This window comes from Gadus morhua, chromosome 19 (genome assembly GCF_902167405.1).
Source record: "Gadus morhua chromosome 19, gadMor3.0, whole genome shotgun sequence".
NCBI classification, from domain to species: Eukaryota; Metazoa; Chordata; class Actinopteri; order Gadiformes; family Gadidae; genus Gadus; species Gadus morhua.
The window spans coordinates 17,412,078-17,437,365 of NC_044066.1; the positions used below are offsets into that span (position 1 = coordinate 17,412,078).

The 25,288-nt window shown below is 50.5% G+C and overlaps 1 protein-coding gene across 3 annotated transcripts in view; it reads left to right on the forward strand.

Annotated features, from left to right (window-relative positions):
- cacna2d1a (calcium channel, voltage-dependent, alpha 2/delta subunit 1a) overlaps positions 1 to 25,288 on the forward strand; it is a 92,803-nt gene that overhangs the window by 48,921 nt on the left and 18,594 nt on the right. The window contains exons 11-30 of one of the 3 annotated variants that reach the window (XM_030341657.1): positions 1,086 to 1,244; positions 1,887 to 1,991; positions 2,196 to 2,274; positions 2,557 to 2,606; positions 2,713 to 2,802; positions 4,735 to 4,815; positions 7,854 to 7,937; positions 10,010 to 10,084; positions 12,216 to 12,287; positions 12,384 to 12,455; positions 12,734 to 12,795; positions 13,626 to 13,702; positions 16,213 to 16,221; positions 18,214 to 18,222; positions 19,401 to 19,455; positions 19,795 to 19,892; positions 23,887 to 23,971; positions 24,239 to 24,301; positions 24,576 to 24,700; positions 24,864 to 24,935. In XM_030341657.1, coding sequence (XP_030197517.1) covers positions 1,086 to 1,244; positions 1,887 to 1,991; positions 2,196 to 2,274; positions 2,557 to 2,606; positions 2,713 to 2,802; positions 4,735 to 4,815; positions 7,854 to 7,937; positions 10,010 to 10,084; positions 12,216 to 12,287; positions 12,384 to 12,455; positions 12,734 to 12,795; positions 13,626 to 13,702; positions 16,213 to 16,221; positions 18,214 to 18,222; positions 19,401 to 19,455; positions 19,795 to 19,892; positions 23,887 to 23,971; positions 24,239 to 24,301; positions 24,576 to 24,700; positions 24,864 to 24,935 — 1,522 coding nt within the window. The remainder of the gene's footprint in view (positions 1 to 1,085; positions 1,245 to 1,886; positions 1,992 to 2,195; positions 2,275 to 2,556; positions 2,607 to 2,712; positions 2,803 to 4,734; positions 4,816 to 7,853; positions 7,938 to 10,009; positions 10,085 to 12,215; positions 12,288 to 12,383; positions 12,456 to 12,733; positions 12,796 to 13,625; positions 13,703 to 16,212; positions 16,222 to 18,213; positions 18,223 to 19,400; positions 19,456 to 19,794; positions 19,893 to 23,886; positions 23,972 to 24,238; positions 24,302 to 24,575; positions 24,701 to 24,863; positions 24,936 to 25,288) is intronic. The other 2 variants (XM_030341658.1, XM_030341659.1) reach the window with 2 other exon arrangements.

Sequence of the window (25,288 nt, forward strand, 5' to 3'; positions counted from 1 at the left end):
ACACACACACGTTATCACATATCACACTTTCTAACACACATAAACAACTAGACGGTATTAAGAAGTTAACGAGAAATGTGCTATTGAATTCATGCCTAAATCAACACCCACATTGCGTGTGTGTGTGCGTGTGTGTGTAAGTGTGTAAGTGTGTACGTGCAGGTGTGTTAACGTCATTAATGGTGGCCTGCTGTATGCTGGTCCAGATGTTTGTTGTTAATGACCCATGTCTCACTACCCTGTAGAGTGCATGTTGGTGTTTGTGTGTGCATTAATTAATTGCTCTCCATCTGTGGCACCATCATTTGGTTTATACAGTTACTCTTTGAACACCGCAGGATATATTTTATGCAGTTTTACTTTCACTTTAAGCGTCTAACATTTCTGCAATGTTGTCATTCATTTCCTAAATTGTTGCTCTATTTTCACACCCTCATGTCACTTCTCACATTCCTGACCTGTTTGTTCCTACAAATCCATGTTCTCCACCCTCAGCTCCATTCGGTTTGTGTTATTCAGTCAAAATTCAGTTCAAATAGAAATTCCTGCTCCATAATACTATTAAATGCATGATTTAGGCATTCAGTCGTAAATTAATGCTTAGAGACGTTACATAAACAGAAGACTAGATGTTGTCCCATTAGTCCGAGAAGTTACGTAAATGAAGGGAAACATCCCATTTCGTTCCTGGCTTGTCCAAAGCATCTCTCTCTCCCCACCACATATTTAAACCGTGCATTACCCCAAATATGTGTGAGTGCCTTCCCTATGGCCCCCTTATCCTAGCGTTTCTTAAACCATGACCCGGGACCCAAATTGCCGCCCATTCAGACAACACACGGAACTCCGGGAAAACTCTGAGCGCGACCCTTTCTTCTTCACAAAAGGATCCAGAGTTTTCCGAGTGTTTGGCCTTCGGGTCAAGATTGTGTTTTGGGTCCCCGAAATGAAACCAGAAAAAGCTTAGGACCCCCTCGCCCCTTTATCCCACCGTCTTTCCCATCCTTGCCGTCTTCTTCTCCTTGAAAACCTCCCAACCTTGACCCCCCCCCCCCCCGCCCCTGGCCCCCCCCACCCCCCTCCAGTTCCATGAGACGGCCAAGGTGGCGGCGTGCTTCCAGAACCTGGTGCAGGCCAACGTCAGGAACAAGAAGATCCTGAAGGTGGCCGTGCAGGGCATCACCGCCAAGGGCATCACCAACTACCGCGGGGGCTTCGAGAAGGCCTTCGAGCAGCTTGCCCTGGTAGGGGGTGGGGGCGTGGGTCTGTGTGTGTCTGTGTGTCTTTATGTCACTGTGTGATTACGTGTTTGTGTGTTTATGCCTGTCGTGTGGCTCTGGCTATTTCTGTGGGAACGATGGTCATCCTGCTAGTTGTTTTTAGATGGGTTAATCGAAGATACTGAATTGGTTGTGATTGGAGGAAAGAGAGCGTATACTAAAATGTCACCATAGATTCAGACCTTCTAATGTGAGCCAAAAGCGCCCTCTGGTGGTTGTATCACAGAGTACAACTTGTTGAGCAGGGAGCCTCATAGTGAGCTTTTCAACAGAAAACATTCTTCCTTTTTCCTGGCAGGACACACAATCCTAGGCCGGGAAAGGGAACAGATCTGGCTCTCTTCACTCTGTCTCTTCAGAATGGAGCAAAACTGGGTTCACTTGTGCAACAGAACGATTGATTTGCTTCCATAACCAAACTTATATAAAAGGCTGTTGAATGTCGCAATGGAAAGTTCCGGAGTTAGAAATATTTAGTTTACATTGTTCTTTATGTATGCAGTCTCGCAAAGACTGTTGATTGAATTGTGGAAAATGAGATTAAAATAAATCCCATAATGTTGTTTGTGTGTGGTGTGTGTACGTTTGCTTGTGTGTGTGTCGTAGATGAACGCGTCCAGGGCTAACTGCAACAAGATCATTATGCTCTTCACTGACGGAGGAGAGGAAAAGGCAACGGAGATCTTTAACAAATACAATTCTGACAAGAAGGTAGGGCTAAAAGCAACACACACACTCACTCACACACACACACACACACACACACACACACACACACACACACACACACACACACACACACACACACACACACATCCTTAATCACTAGCTGCAAGATGCTGTCGGCTCTTCCTTTTTGCAAGAAGAAAGAAATAATCCAATCCGCGTGTTGACTCTCTGCCCCTTGCCCCAAAGGTGCGCATCTTCACATTCTCAGTCGGGCAGCACAACTACGACAAGGGACCAATCCAGTCGATGGCCTGCGAAAACAGAGGTACCACAGGGATTTGCTTTGCTTTGATCACAACCAACACACTTGCTTTCTACAAAGTCCACTCAAATTGAAGCTCCTGTATATCGTATGGGCTGTGCAGTCTTGTCTGTGTGTATGTTTTTGGGGCCAAAGATGAATATCCACAACATTAGACAATAAAGATCTCAATCAATCAGTGACATATCAAGCAACAACATTTTAAAACAGATATGAGACGTTTTTAAATTATTCCGTTTTATTTTGTTGAATTTATATTTGAATGTGATCAATTGTTTGTCCCAGGCTACTACTACGAGATTCCATCGATAGGTGCCATCAGAATAAACACTCAGGTAAAAAAAAATTTCATGTTGAGTGCGCCCTCTGGTGTTCAGATGGTGGATGTGCTTGCAACAGTGTTCCCTGACCAATCTCCTTCTCCCTCTCCTTTTTGCACAGGAGTACCTGGATGTTCTGGGACGGCCCATGGTCAAGGCCGGCCAAAAGTCTAAGCAAGTTCAATGGACTAACGTCTACCTGGATGCCCTGGTGTGTTGAATGACCTGACAAAGATATACATTAAATGGACTTTGTGTAAAAAATCTGAAATGCCCTCTCAATACTGACCCCTTTGGCCGGTAAGTGAACTGCAGCCTGCCCAAGTTCACGCATTGAGCACTGGAAAGCAAGCACCTGATAATCATAAGCTGAATCAAGTTATAATGATAAATAAACATAGTCTATAAACTGACAAGTGGAGTGGCGTGAGTGGGCACAATGCACGTTATAATGAACAGACGTAGCTGTCTTTATCCTATCTTAGACGTCTCTCCCTTCCCTTTCCTCCGAATCACCTCTATTCAATTATAATAGAAATCTGCTCCCAGAGTGAAAGTCGGGGAGTTGCAAATTGTTTAAATCAAATCACATGAAGCCCCTTAAAACTTTTATGCACTTATATGTGTACTCATGCACTCTCAGGGGCTCGTATACAGTAAATGTATACAGGTTCATACCAGGCCGTCCTTTGCTTGGTTTTTGTTGAGCAATACAAGATCACCTTTGATTCGCATAGCTGCAGACATATTTGAAAGAAAATGTTTGGGTTGTATGTTGTATGCAAGCAGGCCCGAAAAACATGTGCTCTACAAAATGTAAGCCTTTCTGACCAAAGTTTGGGCATGTCGAAAACAACCAGGCTAAACTGCCAAACACTGTCCTTTTTTTCAGTTGTTGTGCATCGCATGACACATTCCCCGAAAATGCGAACAACATTGACATATTTCATATCGTCGTTTTTTTTGTTGCGTAAGCCGTTGAAGTCTGTTTCGGCTTGTAATTGCCAGTGTTTGTTGTCAGAGATTGTATCTGTTGCGCTGAGATTGAGCCGTCGGCAACCGTCACCAAGTAAGCTCTTGGACACAAAGCTAACCAAAACAGTGATCATGTGAACATGTCATGTAGAAGTGATTCATGGTCTGTGATCTTAGAGATAACTGAGTAATCCTTTGATTGGCCTCCTTGCATCCACGTGTAATCTAATGCCAGGCAGCGTTTAATCTGAGGCATTCTCTAAAGGTTAAGTGTTTGATTGCCGTCGGTTATTATTTCAAGTGTTAACATCCTCTTTCTCGGTTGTCACATTTGAAGAAGCTCAATCGATACTATCGGGAACTGGCGGAAAATTACACCGTCTAAGCAATCTTTGTAATTTGCAACTATTAATCTTTGACATGCCATTATGGTAAACTCTATCTTTGACCAAATCAGCAGTAGTGGCTGTGTTGGTGGTGTTGGTGGTTATATTAAGATAAACAATGAGACAACACACTAGTTATTCCTAGTCTTGCATGAGAACAGAGAGTTTTACGTAAGGTGCTTGCGACCCGTCCTTGCGTTCTTCCGGCTTAAGACGGGCATGTTGTCCTAAAACCTTCTGTAGGTAGGCAGGTAGTCAGTTGTCCCCTGTGACAACTCGGGTGTGTGTGTGTGTGTGTGTGTGTGTGTGTGTGTGTGGGGGGGGGGGGGGGGGGGGGGGTTCAGGGGGAAGATGCACACTGCTCCGTACTTTCGCAGATGTTTCGGTATCTATTGTGTCATCAATCATCACGGAGAGTACAAAACCAGATGCCATCTTTATGACTTTTACACACTCTCCCTCTCGCAGACTGAGACACACACACACACACACACACACACACACACACACACACACACACACACACACACACACACACACACACACACACACACACACACACACACACACACACACGCACTCCCAGGCAGTCAGACAGACAGAGAGACACAGCAGTAAAATGACATGCCAAGCTGGACGCTTCCTCCAGGGCCGCTTCAGCGACCTGCGGATGCCGGCCAGAGGTTCCGGGGTCTTCGTTGGAAGTTCTCCCGCCGAGCGTGTGATGAGTTGTGTGTGTGTCTCTCTCCTCCACCCCCCCCCCCCCCCCCCCCCCCCACCAGGAACTGGGCCTGGTCATCACCGGCACCCTGCCCGTCTTCAACAGGACCAACACCCGGGCGGACAAAGAGAGAGGCGTGAAGGTACGGTGCTTGTTTGTTGTGTGTTGTGTTGGGTACGGACACACCCTGCTGGCGCTCCCTCACATGTGAAGTTCCTAACGGGAGATTAAAGTTCTTTGAATGGAATTGTTACCGCAGCTCTCTGCAGTCCTCTGCTTCTCCTCCGTCTCACACACTCGTCCCGTTAAGGGCTCAGCCAGCCGCCTGGTTCCAATGTGGCCTAAGCCCATTTGTAAGCACAACATCTCGGGCAGGGGACGTCGGAGGCAACTTAACGGAAGGCAGCGACGGGATGGATTGCACATGTTCGTGTTCCTAGCGTGGCCAACTAGCCCACGGGGCGTGTGTGTGTGTGTGTGTGCGTGTGTGTTTTTGTGTGTGTGTGTTTGTGTGTGTGTGAGTGAGTGTGTGTGTCTTTATATTTGTGTGTGCCCGCTTATTTCACCATCAAAGCGACCCTATTATTATTAAATAAAGATATCCGATGTTACGTTAACTTCCAAGCAATGGTGGTATAGGGTGTGGAGGGGGGGGGGGGGAAGTTGGGGGCTGACATGGGACAAATAACACGGGGGTGGCACGGAGACGGCTGACACCGTGACCCCCCCCCCCCCCCCCCCCCCCCCCCCCCCCCCCCCCCCCCCCCCCCCCCGCCTGCGGGACGGTCCCGGCTTCAGGGTTTTGAAGTAACGTTCAATAATGTTTACCAGACCGGGAAAGTAAAAAAATTGACTGGGGAATAGACTCAATGAGGGTCTCATCCTCCCCTTTTATCTCTTCCCCCCCCCCCCCCCCCTTCGGACCCCCGCTCACCCCTCACTCTTTCTTGTGGTTCTTCCTGTATTTTAAATGTTTTGTTTTTTCGGCGTCCCGTTTGGTGGTGCCCTGTGGTCCCTCTGGCTCCGCCCCCACGCCCCCACCACCAGGAAGCCCCGCCCCCCTTCCTGCCAGTGGAACTGTGTGCTCGGGAGGCCAAGGAGTGTGTGTGTGTGTGTGTGTGTGTGTGTGTGTGTGTGTGTGTGTGTGTGTGTGTGTGTGTGTGTGTGTGTGTGTGTGTGTGTGTGTGTGTGTGTGTGTGTGTGTGTGTGTGTGTGTGTGTGTGGAGGGGGGGGTGGGGGCTGAAGGACATGTCACAAAGATCCAAACTCTAAACGAAAGAAAGAGACGAGATCAAGGCTGCAGATCACAGAGACAATGTGATTCCGGTAGCTAAGTGGTTCAAGACCACGTACAGCTTGAATGGGGGGGGGGGGGGGGGGGGGGGGGGGATCTGGTGTGTGTGTGTGTGTGTGTGTGTGTGTGTGTGTGTGTGTGTGTGTGTGTGTGTGTGGCTTCGGACTGATGCTTACCTTGGCGGTCTCTACATTGAGGAGGCGGGGGGTGGGTGGGTAGGGTTACATGGAGTGTGGCTCCTCGAATCGCGGCCCTCGAACGCGGGATGGCTCGCCGGTGAATCACGTCGGTGCGTCAGGGTTTTGTTTTCCTTTTTGTCTCTTGACATTGTCCGGTTCCGCACTGATCCCCGTCCAAACCCGCGGCCGTCTGCTTTGAACGGGGTTTCAAAGGTGCCCAGATGGCCCTGAGTCACGGGCCAGAACAACAGGGGTACAGCGTGCACGCTCACACATACCGCGGGCCCCCCCCCAGGGAGTCACCGACACCCAGTATGGTCCCCCAAGTCACACACCACACACCCATCGTGGCCCCCCCCCTGGAGTCACACACTCCGGCAAGCTTCCTCTCTCTGTGGTCGGATGCTCCTCTCCTCTCTCCGTCTCCTCGTTGACCCGGTACCCGTTCTCCTCTCCTCTCCGTCTCCTCGTTGACCCGGTACCCGCTCTCCTCTCCTCTCCTCTCTCCGTCTCCTCGTTGACCCGGTACCCGTTCTCCTCTCCCCTCCGTCTCCTCGTTGACCCGGTACCCGTTCTCCTCTCCTCTCCGTCTCCTCGTTGACCCGGTACCCGTTCTCCTCTCCTCTCCGTCTCCTCGTTGACCCGGTACCCGTTCTCCTCTCCTCTCCGTCTCCTCGTTGACCCGGTACCCGCTCTCCTCTCCTCTCTCCGTCTCCTCGTTGACCCGGTACCCGTTCTCCTCTCCTCTCTCCGTCTCCTCGTTGACCCGGTACCCGTTCTCCTCTCCTCTCCTCTCTCCGTCTCCTCGTTGACCCGGTACCCGTTCTCCTCTCCTCTCCTCTCTCCGTCTCCTCGTTGACCCGGTACCCGCTCTCCTCTCCTCTCTCCGTCTCCTCGTTGACCCGGTACCCGTTCTCCTCTCCTCTCCCCTCCGTCTCCTCGTTGACCCGGTACCCGTTCTCCTCTCCTCTCCTCTCCGTCTCCTCGTTGACCCGGTACCCGTTCTCCTCTCCTCTCCGTCTCCTCGTTGACCCGGTACCCGTTCTCCTCTCCTCTTCGTCTCCTCGTTGACCCGGTACCCGTTCTCCTCTCCTCTCCGTCTCCTCGTTGACCCGGTACCCGCTCTCCTCTCCTCTACGTCTCCTCGTTGACCCGGTACCCGTTCTCCTCTCCTCGTTGACCCGGTACCCGTTCTCCTCTCCTCTCCGTCTCCTCGTTGACCCGGTACCCGTTCTCCTCTCCTCTCTCCGTCTCCTCGTTGACCCGGTACCCGTTCTCCTCTGCTCTCCTCTCCTCTCCGTCTCCTCGTTGACCCGGTACCCGTTCTCCTCTCCTCTCCGTCTCCTCGTTGACCCGGTACCCGCTCTCCTCTCCTCTCCGTCTCCTCGTTGACCCGGTACCCGTTCTCCTCTCCTCTCTCCGTCTCCTCATTGACCCGGTACCCGCTCTCCTCTCCTCTCCGTCTCCTCGTTGACCCGGTACCCGTTCTCCTCTCCTCTCCGTCTCCTCGTTGACCCGGTACCCGTTCTCCTCTCCTCTCTCCGTCTCCTCGTTGACCCGGTACCCGTTCTCCTCTCCTCTCTCCGTCTCCTCGTTGACCCGGTACCCGCTCTCCTCTCCTCTCCGTCTCCTCGTTGACCCGGTACCCGCTCTCCTCTCCTCTCCGTCTCCTCGTTGACCCGGTACCTGCTCTCCTCTCCCCCCCAGAAGCCCCAGAGCCAGCTGATCCTGGGCGTGATGGCCGTCGACGTCTCCCTGGAGGACATCAAGAGGCTGACGCCGCGATTCACCGTGAGGCAACGCACAAGAGCGCCCACTGCGCACAACACTGCACACGGCACCACACGAAGCACACAACACAACACCACACCTCACAACACCACACAACGCACAACACAACAAAACAACACCTCACAACAACACCTCACAACAACACCTCACAACAACACCTCACAACAACACAACACCACACCTCAAAACACCACACAACGCACAACGCAACACAACAAAATAACACCTCACAACAACACCACACAACACCACACAACGCACAACACAACAAAACAACACCTCACAACACCACACAACGCACAACTCAACAAAAGAACACCTCACAACAACACCACACAACAACACAACACCACACAACAACACCACACCACACAACACCACACAACGCACAACGCAACACAACAAAATAACACCTCACAACAACACAACAGAACACCACACAACGCACAACACAACAAAACAACACCTCACAACACCACACAACGCACAACTCAACAAAAGAACACCTCACAACAACACCACACAACAACACCACACAACAACACCACACCACACAACGCACAACGCAACACAACAAAATAACACCTCACAACAACACAACAGAACACCACACAACGCACAACACAACAAAAGAACACCTCACAACACCACACAACGCACAACTCAACAAAAGAACACCTCACAACAACACCACACAACAACACAACACACACAACAACACCACACCACACAACACCACACAACGCACAACGCAAGACAACAAAACAACACCTCACCACAACACCACACCTCACAACACCACACCACACAACAACACAACACCACACCACACAACACCACACAACACACAACGCACAACACAACACAACAACACCTCACCACAACACCTCACAACAACACCACACAACAACACAACAACACACAACACCACACAACACACAACGCACAACACCACACAACAACACAACACCACACAACACCACACCACACAACAACACCACACAACACCACACAACAACACCACACCACACAACACCACACAACAACACCTCACCACAACACCTCACAACAACACCACACAACAACACAACACCACACAACACACAACACCACACATCACACAACTCACAACACCACACAACAACACAACACCACACCACACAACACACAACACCACCCAACACACAACGCACAACATCACACAACACACCACGCAACACCACAACACAAGACCACACCACAACACCACACAACACAACACACCATGCCCTAACCCAACCCCCCCCCCCCCCCCCCCTGCGGTGCTGGCTCTCCGACAGCGTGACATCGGCTCTGAGCGGCGTGTCCCAGCGTTGTTTCCCCGAGGCCAAGCGGCTAACGAGCGCTAAGCTAAACAGGGGAAGGCCTGCCATCCGATCCCCGGGGATTGGTGACAAAACAAAGTGGTCCCGCGCGCAGGGCCAGTGGGGGCCGCACAGGTTCCCATTAGCGGGGTGGGACCCCACTGGGGTAGAGGCGCTGTCAGGCTGCCAGGGCCCGCCGGATACAGGATGAAGGGGGCTCTCTGAGGATCAGATTAGGGTTCAGTAACTCATGGAATTTACGCCGACATTGTTTGGCGTCGTTTGTTGAATTCGTGACTAATGGGAATAATATGGACACGAGCTGACGATGTTTAACAGATAAATACGTGGGGTTTTTTTCACGTTGAAGGCGCCTTTTAAGTGTCTTCCTGCTTGCTGAACACACTTTGCATTCCTAGACTGTCAGGTAATTGTCTCTTCGTCTCTGTCTCTCTCTCTCCCGCTCTTCCTCTTCCTTTCTCCACCTCTCTCTGTCTCTTTCTCCCTCTCTCTCTCTCTCTCTCTCTCTCTCTCTCTCTCTCTCTCTCTCTCTCTCTCTCTCTCTCTCTCTCTCTCTCTCTCTCTCTCTCTCTCTCTCTCTCTCTTTTCCTCTCTCTCTCTCTCTCTCTCTCCCTCTCTCTCTCTCTCTCTCTGTCTCTCTGTCTCTCTGTCTCTCTCTCTCTCTCTCTCTCTCTCTCTCTCTCTCTCTCTCCACCTTTTCTCTAACAGTTTGGACCCAACGGCTACTACTTTGCCATCGACCCCAACGGCTACGTCCTGCTCCACCCCAACCTCCAGCCTAAGGTACGCCAGAGCCCTCACAGCCTAACCCCGACCCCAGAACCCGACCCAGCAGGGGCCCTCCTCTCGGGCCCTGGGGGACCCCTGCCTCGTTTGGTAATCTAATCTGCACTGTGAGGTAGCGTAGTCTAAAGAAGAACTACAGTACACACGGAACTTGGAGCAGTGGGTTTTTTCGGCCTCACACTCTTCCCTCCTCTCTCTTTCTTGTCGCGGGTACTGCTGGTGACAAATACGAGAAAAAAATCACGCTCTTATTTTGAAGCCTAGTATAAAGAAAAAACTAAACATGAAAGTTAGCGGTTCGAGTACTGGCCCTCGACTCCTCTTCCCTCCACCCTTCTTGTCGCGGTCCTGTCACTGACGAATGCGACAAATGCCTCACGCTCTTATTTTTGTAGCGTAGTAAAAACCGAAACTTAAAAAAGACGCGACTTGGCGGTTGGCGTGCCGGCTTGGGTCTCGGGCCGCTGGGCTGTGTCGCTCCGTGTGTCTCTTCCATCAGGCGACCCGTAATCCTGTCAGCGCGCGGTGGCTTCAAACCGCTCCCCGCCGCTCCAGCGTCGCATACGATCAAGCGCAGCCAAACAAGGTTTCTTTCTTTCTCTTTTCGGGGAACACGCTTTCACCGTCTGCCAATAATCTCTGGGCCAGATGTCCCTGAGGCATCCCGGCAGCGGCGGCTTGGCGGTATTGTGTTTCTCAAGTGGACCGCGCGGATCAAAGATGACGTAAAGACCGGGGATACGCTTTCCCCAGGCGCGCTCGGGAGGTTAGAGGTGCGCTCGGAGGGTAGAGGCGCGCTCGGGAGGTTAGAGGTGCGCTCGGAGGGTAGAGGAGGCCTTGGAGGGTAGAGGCGCGCTCGGAGGGTAGAGGAGGCCTCGGAGGGTAGAGGCCTCGGAGGGTAGAGGAGGCCTCGGAGGGTAGAGGAGGCCTTCAAGGCCTCAGAGGGTAGAAGAGGCCTCGGAGGGTAGAGGAGGCCTCGGAGGGTAGGGGAGGCCTCGGAGGGTAGAGGAGGCCTCGGAGGGTAGAGGAGGCCGCGGAGGGTAGAGGAGGCCTCGGAGGGTAGAGGAGGCCTCGGAGGGTAGAGGCCTCGGAGGGTAGAGGTGCGCTCGGCGGGTAGAGGCGGCCTTCAAGGCCTCAGAGGGTAGAGGCCTCGGAGGGTAGAGGAGGCCTCGGAGGGTAGAGGAGGCCTCGGAGGGTAGAGGAGGCCTCGGAGGGTAGAGGCGGCCTTCAAGGCCTCGGAGGGTAGAGGCCTCGGAGGGTAGAGGCGTCCTCGGAGGGTAGAGGCGGCCTTCAAGGCCTCGGAGGGTAGAGGAGGCCTCGGAGGGTAGAGGAGGCCTCGGAGGGTAGAGGCGGCCTCGGAGGGTAGAGGTGCGCTGAGAGGGTAGAGGAGGCCTTCAAGGCCTCGGAGGGTAGAGGCCTCGGGGGGTAGAGGCCTCGGAGGGTAGAGGAGGCCTCAATGGTGCCGCCGGGACATCAGACGTTGGCCTCGTTTGGTTCCACGTTTGGTTTCCTCGTTTGCTCACGTTGGAGCGTGTTCGTCTCCTGTCAGGTTGGTTTTCTAGGAACGCGTGTGTGTGTGTGTGTGTGCGTGCCCCTGGGTGCCCCTGTTTGTGTGTCTATGTGTGCCTCCGTTGCTTTGTATTTTCATGTGTGTGCTTGTACGTGTGTCTTTGTGTGTGTGTGTGTCCATGTGTGATCGGTTGTGTGAGTGGGTGTGTGTGTCTGCGTGTGTGACCCCGTATCGCCGTATGTTTTGCGTTGACCTCCAGAGATGATGATAGCTCTGCTTGCTCCACCACCGTCCCACCGAGGACAATAAACGAGGCGCGCTGCAGCCAGCGCTCGGGGAGCAGCCGTCCAGAACACTCAAGGCTGACGCTCTGCTCTCATTGGACGGGGACGGAGGCCCCGTGTGAATGAGATTTTCTTTCCTTTTTTACCAAAGATGAATAAAAACAAAGTCTATAAAAAAACCTAAAGTCTTCAAGTGCTCCGGAGCGCACGGACATTGTAAACGTCTGTCTTTTGGGAGTGACGACTCGGAGTATGAGTCTCATCATCTAACAGCAGGCTCTGCTCATTGGTCGCTGTGTTCTTCTGTGTTCTGTTCTGTTTCCTCGGCGGACAGAACCCCAAGTTCCAGGAACCGGTGACGTTGGACTTCCTGGACGCTGAGCTCGAGGACGAGGTCAAAGTTGAGGTCAGGGTTCACACGATACTCCCTTCCTGACACTATTGGAGCGAACGCCAATTGCGATGTTTTTTGATCTTTTTTATTTTATTTTGTCAATAATAGATCAGGCAGAAGATGATTGACGGCGAGACGGGCGACCACATGATCAGCACACTGGTGAAGTCCCAGGATGAGGTTCGTCTGCTACTCGGGAACAGGCTGAGGTTCTCCATCCCTGAAACATTGACCAACGTACACCAACACACAGTCCTCTCCTCAAGAGTTTTTTTCCTGCCTTCCTGTGGGCTAGGGTCATGGGGGTGTCATATTTATTTGGCCTGTTACGCTCTTTCGAGACTGGACCAGTGATTAAGGACAAATAAAATTGGATTGAATTGAGTTTGTAAGTCAGAAATGAGTTTTCAGAGTTTGTCTTTTACTCTTGGGTCGCTTCTGTTCCCCTCTCCCTCCAGCGGTACATCGACCGAGGCCTGAGATCGTACACGTACGCGCCGGTCAAAGGCAGCGACTACAGGTACAACCCCCCCCCCCCCCCCCTCTCTGCGTTGGTCTCTGAGAGCCGATGCTTATCTACGGATGATTAGCATCTGAGCATGGATGACGGACGCGGACAAGCTTATCTTAGTTAACTTAAAACCGGCCCCAGTTTGTTAAAAAAAACATTTCCTGTTGGTAAAAGCCAAACCATTTAGCTCCTACTCTGGGCTGGACCCCGGGTCCAACAACACCGGGACAAACCCCAGGCAGAACGCCCTGGGACTCAGCCTAGCTCCAACTGGACCTGGTGTTATGAGGGGCGGCCATGTTCTTGCGATAAGGAACCGGTTTAGCGGAACGTGCTGAAAGGATCCCTGGCATGTTCTATTATGATGTATTGTTCTGCTCTCAGGGCTTGGTTACGCAGTATGGATAAGGGCTGTGTGGCTTTCCTCAAAGTGAAAGGGTAGTAATGTGTCGTACGGGTTATAATGAGGTATAATCACGTTGTGTATGTCTTATGAGACGCAGTGGGAATGTTGTGATTTTAAGTTTATCTACACGCATGGATACAAGCTTGAGTATTCATTTAGCCTGGAATATGCTTATTGCAGGGCTTAATGATTGAGTTAAAATATGAACTGTTTGGTTTGCTTGTGTTTGTGTGTCTGTGGTCGTGCTTGTATGCTTGTGTCTCTGTTTGTGTGTATATATGTGTGTGTGTGCGTACTTGCTGTGCTTTGGTGTGTGTGCGTGCCTGTGTGTGTGTGTGTGTGTGTGTGTGTGTGTGTGTGTGTGTGTGTGTGTGTGTGTGTGTGTGTGTGTGTGTGTGTGTGTGTGTGTGTGTGTGTGTGTGTGCGCCCCCAGCCTTGCCCTGGTGCTCCCGGGGTACAGTATGCATTACATCCGCGCGGACATCGGCGACACCATCACCCAGGCCAAATGTAAGTGTAACACACACACACACACACACACACACACACACACACACACACACACACACACACACACACACACACACACACACACACAAAGGGCTCATGTTCCTTGCTTGTTTACGCAGATGTGGAAGAGGACAGTGAGTTGAACCGTCTCCATGCAGCCTGCGTGGTTCTCACTGCGCCTCGGCTTATGTGTCCTATACATGTACGCCTGTTTCCAGGCAGCAAATGCACACACGCACATGGACTCACACACACTCGTCGCACATGCTCGAAACGGAAAACTTACACAAACACACGCACACACTAAAACACATAGAGATAGACATGCGCGCACATGCACATGGAAACGCACACACACACACACACACACACACACACACACACACACACACACACACACACACACACACACACACACACACACACACACACACACACACACACGCGCACACAGAAAAAGAGAACTATGTGCAGAGGGACAAACATTCAAGCACGCTCACACGGAACCCCCCCCCCCCCTCCTCCCCTTCCTGTTCGCGCTTCTTGTGTCGCCAAGGCAACCGGCTCCCTCAGTTGTGGTCCTGTCCAGAGATTAGTGTCCCCGGGCCGGGGGGGGGGCCCAGGCTTCTCCATTACACCCAGCCCTACCTCGCTGCTGGGGGGGGGGGGGGGGGCACTCCCAGCCTGCTTCCCCCCATCGGGAATCCCCATCCTGCAATACCCTTCATCCTGGGATCCAACGCACACACATAACTCACTCACCGTCTCCGCCTCCCACGCACACGCACACGCACATGTCCCCGCATTCTATTCTGAACTTAACTGGAGCACTCTTCCACAGGAGTTCACTGTCCGTTGACACCTCTCCAAAGGCTTGTTCTCTCTCTCTCTCTCTCTCTGTCTCTGTCTCTGTCTCTCTCTCTCTCTCTGTCTCTGTCTCTGTCTCTGTCTCTGTCTCTGTCTCTCTCTCTCGTGTCTCTCTGTCTGTCTGTCTGTCTGTCTGTCTGTCTGTCTGTCTGTCTGTCTGTCTGTCTGTCTGTCTGTCTCGTCTCTCATGTCTGTCTGTGTGTGTGTCTGTCTCTGCTGTCGTTGCATAGCGTTTCCTTGTCATCAGTCAGGTGATCCATCATCTAGGTAAAAGCGCCATAAATCAGGCCACTACAAAGGGCCCCTGCGGCGGTTTCCTTTTGACAGCTTGATGCGTTATATTTGTTGCTTCCTATGACCGTGCAAGCATAATTAAGAAGGAATCATGTGGCACTTACGGTAGGCTACATAAACTTTAAACTAAATAGGCAATAAAAGTGTCATCGTTGATGTGTCATCAGCTCAGGTTGATGACGCGTGAAATCAGTTGAAGACACACCTTGAAGCGGGACGCCCGGTTGTTACGGCAACGCAAACCCCCGCCCTGCTGCGATTGGCCGCCGCGCAAAGTCGAACCGTGTCGAGCCTGCCCAGTATAGTATAGTGGGAGGACGCCGCTGGTGTCTCACTGTGGTCCGATATGACCACGGCAGGTTCAACCCTCCGGGATGAGCGACAGATCGATAGGTAGATCGATCGGTAGATCGATAGGTAGATCGATAGGTAGATCGATAGGTAGTTTTATCTCCGTAGCTCTGAAGGAAGAGAAGGTTGGCTGGTAACCTGAAGGTCGCTAGTTCGATTCCCCGGCTCCTCCTCCTAGTTCCTAGAGTGTCGAGGTGTCCCTGAGCAGGGCACCTCACCCTAACTGCTCCCGTCGAGCTGGCTGTCGCCTTGCGTGGTTGACTCCGCCGTCGGTGCGGTAATGTGTGCATGAATGGGTGAGGCAATATTGTAAAGCTCTCAGAGAGGCCACTGGTTAGAAGTGCGGTGTATAAATGCAGTCCATATACCATTTACTTTAGACTTGGAATCAACTTGTTGCTAAAAGGATGTGATATAAATACACTCGCCTTGATAAACGGTTAGCTCAGGGTTAGCATATGGAGGCGACAGAATGGATCCTCAACAATGATGTGTTTTGATTCACACCATCTGTTGTTTGCACCTGTCCCCTGCACATCTGGCCACAGTTAGACAAAAAGAAGACGCAGACCTCCCCACACACACTACAAGGCCTCTTATCGTCCCACCTGCACACACGTGGAAACCCAGAAACCCACTCCTTTCCCACATGCTCTCCACCTTTTTGATGTCTTTCCTACGTTTGCTTACTTCACAACAACAAATAAAAATGAAGCCTAGTCGGCTGAATGATTCCTGTTTCATGACACTTTGAATATGTTATATTATAATATTAACAATATACTATTATTATGATAGATATTACAATATTATAATATTGTGTAACCCATCTGAGACTTTCCTGCCTTGTTCTTGTCTCTTCCCCATCCTCTTCCTCATCCCTCCTTCCTCACCCCCCTCTCCGCCTCCGCTCCTCCAACCTCTTCTCCTGGTCCTCCTTTGACCTTTGACCCCTCTCCTCGACCCCTTGTGGTGTATTGGACCCTCCCTCCCCGCAGCAAATTTGGGCAAGTACTCTCCTCCTGTTCTTCACCTTCTGCATGCTCTCGCCTCGTCCGGGGCCGTTCCCTCGCTCTCCTGTCAGACAACATGAACTGGAAGTTATGTCTCAACAACGTCGGGGGGGGGGGGGGAACTTTTCCTTTCCTGTGACTCATTTGGGTTATTTTCGAAGCCGCTCACGGTGAATCACGTACACGTGCGCTCCTCTGTGTTATCTCGTTAACCGCCGGCCTTTTCTTTGTTGTGGGATCTGATTAATAATCGTTGTTTGATAATGGTGATTCGTACTCCTGTCTCAGTACACACACAAACAGACGCACAAATCCTTCGCATGCGATTGCATTAAACCCCCACAGCTGGAGGAGGCGGAGATGTGTGTGCACGGACTGGGAGAGGGGGGGGGGGGGGGGGGGTTGTTTGCGTGTCTTGAAGGTGCACCCGTTAAAAGGGAAAGCTGTGGGTCAGCACAGCAGAAACATGAGTCAGTGGCGCTGGTTTCTTCCTCACTGACTGACCCCCCCACCCTCGTCTTCCTCCTCGTCTCCGCGTTATGCTTCTCCCCTCGTCCCCCCGTGGTTCTGTTCCCCTTCATCCCCCCCTCTGTGGAGCCTCGATGGATCATCCTGATCCCTTCACGTTGCCGTTCTGAGACGCCGTTTAGTTATGTGCATCAGAGTGACTCGCTCTGCCGCCAAATCTGGTTGGAAGCAAAGCAAAAAAATATTATAATCTGACAAAGAGCCTTCTGGGCATATCTCTGTTCATCTTTTCACCCAGCTATTCCGTTTATTTCAAGTAAAAACTGTTGATTGCGACACTTTCCTCAGTCGCTGGTATTGTTTTTTGTTTGTTTTTATCCGGCAGACTGCACCATCTCTGTTTGGAGTGAACTGACACTCCCTAACCCGGAGATCCGATCGGTCATAGCATTTAAACCATTTCCAAAACGGGATCGAGAACAGACGATCTGAAGAGAGGAACAGAATGTTAACTCGCAAAATCGGGACGGACTCATGAGGCAATCAGTTGTGGTCCAAAGCAAATAAAAAATTATTTAGTCCCACCAGTACACAGTGTGAGTGTTTCTGAGTACTTAAGCTTTGGGTTGCAAACATCACTTCAAGCTGAAGAATAAAACTATTATCATTAAACTACTAAACTGACAGGAACCAAACACATCACCTGAGGTGTATCCTTCATTCCCGAGGAAAACCAATCCAGCATGTCATCTGCACGCATCAAGATGACCTCTAGCATCCCGTTCGCATGCTTTAAACTTTGTCTTGCTGTCATTTCAACATCCATGTACCATAATAATGTGCTATGGCAGAGTGCAGGGTAGCATTGTCTGGTATGCATAGACTTGGACTGGGGAGGGGGGGGGGGGGGTATGTGGACTTAGCTCCTCGCTATCCATCATTGCTAGATGCCTTAGCTGGATTAGCAGGTGGACAGCGGAAGATATCAAAAGAGCTTTCACATGGAGGTAATTATTGTTGAGCCATGATGAGGGGTAGCCGTGAGAGATCACACCGCTGCGTGATAGACGGAGTTGAGTTGTTCTACACGCTTTGAAAAATAGACGTAAACCATCATAAGAGGCTCTATACCAAGCTGTCCATGGCTAGCATTGAGGTACCGCTAAGTGAATGCTAATTATAACGTTAAAGTGCAAACGTTGGACATTAAAGCAAAACGCGATTCATTGGACTGTCAAAATGTCCAAATACATGCTAATTTCTTACCACATTTAAAAGCCTTCTCCTTGGTGTTTAAATCATCAGCGACTCCGCGTATATACACAGCGATTCAACCTTTTGCCAGGAATGCAATATTTCTATTCAGGACTCGCTCTGTGAATGAAATATTGTGTCACCTTTGACCCCTGTGGTTTTACCTCCTTTTCCCCTTCCTTTCTTCCATTCCGTCTCCATCTGCCCGGGGTCCATTCTGTCCTTCCTTCACTTTCTCCTTGCCCGGGATTTTTTCCACCACAGGGAAAAATGGCAAGTATCCTATCAGTCCCTCCTTTGCTCATGCCTTCCTCCTGTGCGTGAAACGTGTTTAGTCTCACCCAGCATGTTTTGATGAGCTCCGTCCATACGTCCTGTCATGTTCATGATTATTGGGGTTTTCGCTCACATAATGCAATAATCGGACGTCATTGGACAACCAAACCCTAACACCACTAGTGAATCGGTTTGCAACAGACAACGCCCTCTCTGGGGTCAACGCATGCTGTTGCACGCATCACCTCGGATTGGCTGATGTGGTTACCTTCGTCACCTGCTGACGAAGTGTTGATTCGACACACCTGTTACAGGAGCAGGCAGCCCTGTCCGGGAACAAACAGAACCTGAGAGTCTTTTAAAGGCTGGGTCAAGGGGTTCGGTTGTCCATTAATATCGTCACTGCAACACAGCAGTATGAATAATTACTTTAAACATCTCCTCTGAAAAGGCCTCACTTGTTAACCCATCTATTCCACATCAATTCAAAATCGGTTAATGACATTATTCGCTACGATAAATTAAGTTCATACAATTCATAATGACATTTGGTAGTGGCTCTAGGCCTATGTTTCTGTCTCTGCTTTCAAGTGAATTATGAAGCCTGGAACAAGGTCAAACACATGTTTTATGTGTGGAGACATGCAACATTAAGAATGGTATATCACATCATAGTTTGCAATCGGATATCTAACTAAGGATTTTAACAATGTTGTAGCACCAGAAGACAATAGTTTGAATGGAGAATAATGCATTCTAGTGGTGTGGTCCCGGTCACTTTGCTCAACTGTTGGAGGTTAAACCAAGCCGGAAAGCAAAACACGTCTGACTTTCAGAGGGATTAGGTCTTCCCGTTAAAATTAGGAAACCAGACTAGAATATAAAGTAGTGTACACACAGTGTTGAGGTGAGCAGATGTGTCTGTTTAGACCGGAGAAATGGCTCTTGGGATTTGTTTATTGGCTTTACTAGAAACTAAATCCTATCGAGGTCCCTGGCTCTGTATTCATTTTGTTGTTTTGCTTTTGCTGTCAAACACAAAACATGTGTGGCTAATTCAACAGTTTTGTATTTATCTGCATACAGTGATTGTGTCTGCTAATGATTACACTCTGATGTGATGAAATATCCCCTAAGATAATTAGCTCTCTGTGGTTGTTATTTCTTTTTACCAGTCACTGAAAGTCTTCTGGCCTTTGAAGAGCATGGCCACACATTCATAGCACCGAGGTAAATTGCATTTTTACTCTTGCATTCAAACAGTTTATTGCCTAGGAAGGACTCTAAGTATTTCATTTCCCCACATTTTGTCTACAGACCCAATATGTGTTGTCTGTGAAGTCCGAAGCATGCGACGCAAAAGGATATACATTTTTTTGCGTCCAAAATAAACTACAATCCTAATATGAAGCGAGCTAAAGTATACAGCTCGCTGCATCGCACTCCATCTCCTTGTGCCAATACAATTAAAAAAAAACTGGACAATTCCATTTTGTTATGCGTGTCGCGCTGCCAATCTTTTCAGAGTTTTGCGCAGCGTATGCTTATGTCCTCCGTTCCGTCCACCAGAGACTACTGCAAGGACCTGAAGCCCCTGAAGAACAACACAGCGTTCCTGAAGGAGTTTCTGGACTACATCGACAGGAAGACTCCCAACAACCCCATGTGTGAGTCCCACGCTCCTAGGAATGATGCAACTATCACTTCTCCTTCCACTCAGTAAACACCACACAAGACAAATAGTTATTCTATTCTTAGGATTATCGTTAAAGTTAAGATGTTAGTATCTTGTAATCGATTTAATAAGATTACAAGACTTGAACATATATATATACATGTATATAAATATAAATAAATCGTTTTCCATTTCAATATTCTTTAGTTGAAGCCACTTTGCTGATTTCCACTTTGGTTTGATTCAGTGGAGTTTTGATTGAGTCTCATGGTTCTCATGCATTCGTGCAAATGGCCATGGCCAGTATCCCACCGATACATGACAACCGCGCGACTCGAGAAAAACAACACCGCTATAACAATTTGCATGACCGCTAATTGCAGCGTTAACAGTATCTTTTAAGGATTTCCTGGTGGGAGAAAGGGTGAATTCTTTCCAAAGGGTCGCATATCGGGCCCACAGCGCAGTTCATAGTCGTTTGCATCGCAACAAGACCAGGGCAGGCTTCACTGTCTCTACAGTATGGACAGCCTCACTGTCACTACAGTATGAACAGCCTCACTGTCACTACAGTATGAACAGCCTCACCGTAACTACAGTATGAACAGCCTCACTGTCACTACAGTATGAACAGCCTCACTGTCACTACAGTACGAACAGCGTCACTGTCACTACAGTATGAACAGCCTCACTGTCACTACAGTATGAACAGCCTCACCGTAACTACAGTATGAACAGCCTCACCGTCACTACAGTATGAACAGCTTCACTGTCACTACAGTATGAACAGCCTCACTGTCACTACAGTATGAACAGCCTCACTGTCACTACAGTATAAACAGCCTCACTGTCATTACAGTATGAACAGCCTCACTGTCACTACAGTATGAACAGCCTCACCGTCACTACAGTATGAACAGCCTCACTGTCACTACAGTATGAACAGCCTCACTGTCACTACAGTATGAACAGCCTCACTGTCACTACAGTATGAACAGCTTCACTGCCACTACAGTATGAACAGCCTCACTGACACTACAGTATGAACAGCCTCACTGTCACTACAGTATGAACAGCCTCACTGTCACTACAGTATGAACAGCCTCACTGTCACTACAGTATGAACAGCCTCACCATAACTACAGTATGAACAGCCTCACTGTCACTACAGTATGAACAGCCTCACTGTCACTACAGTATGAACAGCCTCACTGTCACTACAGTATGAACAGCTTCACTGTCACTACAGTATGAACAGCCTCACTGCCACTACAGTATGAACAGCCTCACTGCCACTACAGTATGAACAGCCTCACTGTCACTACAGTATGAACAGCCTCACTGTCACTACAGTATGAACAGCCTCACTGTCACTACAGTATGAACAGCCTCACTGTCACTACAGTACGAACAGCGTCACTGTCACTACAGTATGAACAGCCTCACTGTCACTACAGTATGAACAGCCTCACCGTAACTACAGTATGAACAGCCTCACCGTCACTACAGTATGAACAGCTTCACTGTCACTACAGTATGAACAGCCTCACTGTCACTACAGTATGAACAGCCTCACTGTCACTACAGTATAAACAGCCTCACTGTCATTACAGTATGAACAGCCTCACTGTCACTACAGTATGAACAGCCTCACCGTCACTACAGTATGAACAGCCTCACTGTCACTACAGTATGAACAGCCTCACTGTCACTACAGTATGAACAGCCTCACTGTCACTACAGTATGAACAGCTTCACTGCCACTACAGTATGAACAGCCTCACTGACACTACAGTATGAACAGCCTCACTGTCACTACAGTATGAACAGCCTCACTGTCACTACAGTATGAACAGCCTCACTGTCACTACAGTATGAACAGCCTCACCATAACTACAGTATGAACAGCCTCACTGTCACTACAGTATGAACAGCCTCACTGTCACTACAGTATGAACAGCCTCACTGTCACTACAGTATGAACAGCTTCACTGTCACTACAGTATGAACAGCCTCACTGCCACTACAGTATGAACAGCCTCACTGTCACTACAGTATGAACAGCCTCACTGTCACTACAGTATGAACAGCCTCACTGTCACTACATTATGAACAGCCTCACTGTCACTACAGTATGAACAGCCTCACTGTCACTACAGTATGAACCGGCCGTGAACCAGACCCTGCCATGTGGTGTAGTGGTGCTGCGTTCAGTGAGCAGTTTTACGGCTCACCTCCAGCTCTCCCTCAGAGGGGCTCTGGTGGAGCAGGGGTCTGCCGTCAGGGCTGGGGCACGGTGTTCACGACCAGGGAGAGAGAGGGAAGGGGAGAGGGACAAAGTATTCTTTGTACCGTGCAATCCCCTTGGGTTAGGTTCTCCATTTGATGCTAAGGCTGGAAGTCGGACCATGACACGCCCGACTGCACATGTGTGAGTCACGTCGACTTAGATGTGACATGCACACGTACGCACGCACGCACACGCACATTCACACACACACACACAGACACACAGACACACAGACACACACACACACACACACACACACCTATAGCCACCCGACCTCATCCAATTAGCGTGTGTTTGTGAGAAAGAGCAGGACCCGTCAAGACCAGAGAGTGTGAGCGGAGCAATAAAGCACAAATCAGAGACCCAGAAGACCCTCTCTCGTTCTCTCCCGCTCTCTCTCTCCTCCCCCTCACTCTGTGTGTGTGTGTGTGTGTGTGTGTGTGTGTGTGTGTGTGTGTGTGTGCGGGGGTGTGTGTGTCCGTGTGTACATCTGACCGATGCATTAACGTTAACTCTGCCGTTTTCTCGCACACACACTCGTTTCGCCGCTCGCTTTCTCACTCTCAGTTGTTGACGCTGAACTCAAACAGTATATTTATAAGCAAGCGCGTTTTACGGCCGGCCATGTTTGGGTATTGATGTCGCCGCTCCGAGGACTCCCTTTTAAACATCACTGCAGAAAAGAAAAGCGCAGATAAAACAGACCCCCCGCCCGTCCTGACAGACCTGCAGGCCGTCTGATATATTAGTCCTCACCGGTTCTTTCGGTGAATAATTTTAACGGCCCTCTTCACCCTTGGCCGTGAGAAGGGAGCGAGAGGGTCGGTGAGGGCGGCCAGGGGCTCCTCTCTCCCGGCTGGAGCCACCGCCGCGGCCGAGGCAGCGAGGAGCACGGGGAGGAGGACGGAGTCGGGAGTACATTAGGGATTCCTGGGCTGCCTTCAATAACGGATTTCTAATGAAAACCACTGGAGTACGGAAGGGGGGGGGGGGGGGGGGGGGTAAAGTGTTAGTCCAGCTGTGTTCTCTGAAGTGTGTGTGGTGTGTCGTAAAGGTTGGGGTTGGGGTGGTGGGGGGTGGGGGGGGTGGGGGGGTCGGAGAGAGGAGGAGGAGGAGGAGGAGGAGGAGGGGGGGGTGGTGGGTGCCAATCCCGGACGTTAATGGAGCAGAGCGAGGCCCGGGGAGGGGTTCAAAGGGGCCCGGCAGCACGATGGCCGGTGACACATGCGACTCTGAGGGGCCCTTCTGGGGCCGCGCGTGCCGGGGCCCCCCCGCGCCCGCCGCCAGGGGTGGGGGGGGGGGGGTGGGGGGTGTGGAAGGGGTTGCACAAATACTCACCTGTCACCCCGAACTCGAGACTACGGAATTTAATCGCCGACACGAAAGGTGTCTGTGAAATGTTTGGGCTGAACTACAGGTGACTTGATCTGCCTCGTAGCTGAAGAACTTTGTATTTTAAAGAAGATATCGAAGCCAAATTCATTCGGATTAAGGGTTAGATTTTGCGCACCAGAGCAACAGGCTAATTTGATCGTTGCCTTATCTTCCAAAGGGCACAAGGTGTGAATGGGATGAGCTGAGATCGGCTGAATCTCTGTCGCAGTTCAGCGGACTTTGGTGTTCAAACGCAGTTGGTCTCACTTCTAAAGGTTCCTATCTGACCCCCGGTTGGTCCTCTTCTTTTGTCTGTGCTCAGGTAACGTGGAGCTGGTGAACCGGCTGCTGCTGGACGCCGGCATCACTCACGGCCTGTCCCAGATCTGGAAGGAGCGAGAGCTGCAGTGAGAACCCTTCTTTTACCTCCCTCCACGTCCCCCCCCCCGGCTCCCCAGAGACCCCCGGAGAACTGGCCCGTGGCGCGCTCTCTCCCCTCGCCCTGTAACGAACGCCTCGGCGAGAACAATCGAACGCAGATGGCTTCGAGTATTTCGGAATAACTTGTAAACGTCATGTCGGCATTACAGCGAATGTCAACATTCCCGCGACTCTGGGCTTTACGGCTTCATGTGTGTTTTCTTCCCTTCTGATCCGTCTTCTCTGCCTTTCAGACATGGCGTCTTGGCCAGATTTGTTGCCACCGACGGCGGGATCACCCGAGTCTACCCCAAAAGGTATCCATCACGGGGGCAGATAGTGGGGTTAGGGTGGGGGTGAGGGTGGGGGTGGGGGTAGATATCCTCCGGAGAGGATTCCATTAAACCTGACGTAAGGTAAGGGGTATTTGTAATCATGACAAATGGAGCCATTCCTCCAAATTGATGAAAGAAAGTAAAAAAATAGTTGTCGGGTTTTTGTCGGTGTCACAATGGAAAAAATATGTCCAGCCGGAAAAGGCTTTCATTGTGTGTCTGTGCGTGTGTGTGTGTGCGTGCGTGTGTTTTACAGCGCCGGTCAATATTGGACAGAGAATGCGGAGACGTATGAATCCAGTTTTTACAAGAGGAACCTGGACAATGATCTGTACATCTTCACTCCAACCCCCTGGAGCCCTACCGCCGCTTACGAGAACGGTACGTGTGTGTGTGTGTGTGTGTGTGTGTGTGTGTGTGTGTGTGTGTGTGTGTGTGTGTGTGTGTGTGTGTGTGTGTGTGTGTGTGTGTGTGTGTGTGTGTGTGTGTGTGTGTGTGTGTGTGCGTGCGTGACTCTAAGCTTGTGTCCTGCCTGTTGCCATAGGGACTGAGGAGGCCATCCTGGTCAGCCGAGCTGTTGACCTCACCATCGATGACATCACACTGAAACCAGCAGGTGACACATACACGCACGCAAACCTCTCTTAAAACTCTCACACAAAGGCACACAAACATACACTATTTCCCCTCTCTCTTGCTGTCAAACACACTCTTGTAGACACACACTCTTTGACACACAAACGCACTCTCTTAGAGTGCTCAAACCCATCTTTGCCTTTCACATGTCTCAGTTTCAAAGCGTTCATATAGACAAATAAAATATGTCCCTCATCCATGCGCACACACATACACACACACGCATGCATACATGTAATTGCTCTAGTTTACACATCACAGCTCCACATCTCTCATTTTGTCTCTCTGGCCTTGACAGAAAGACACTTACACGCACAAATATAAACCACACAT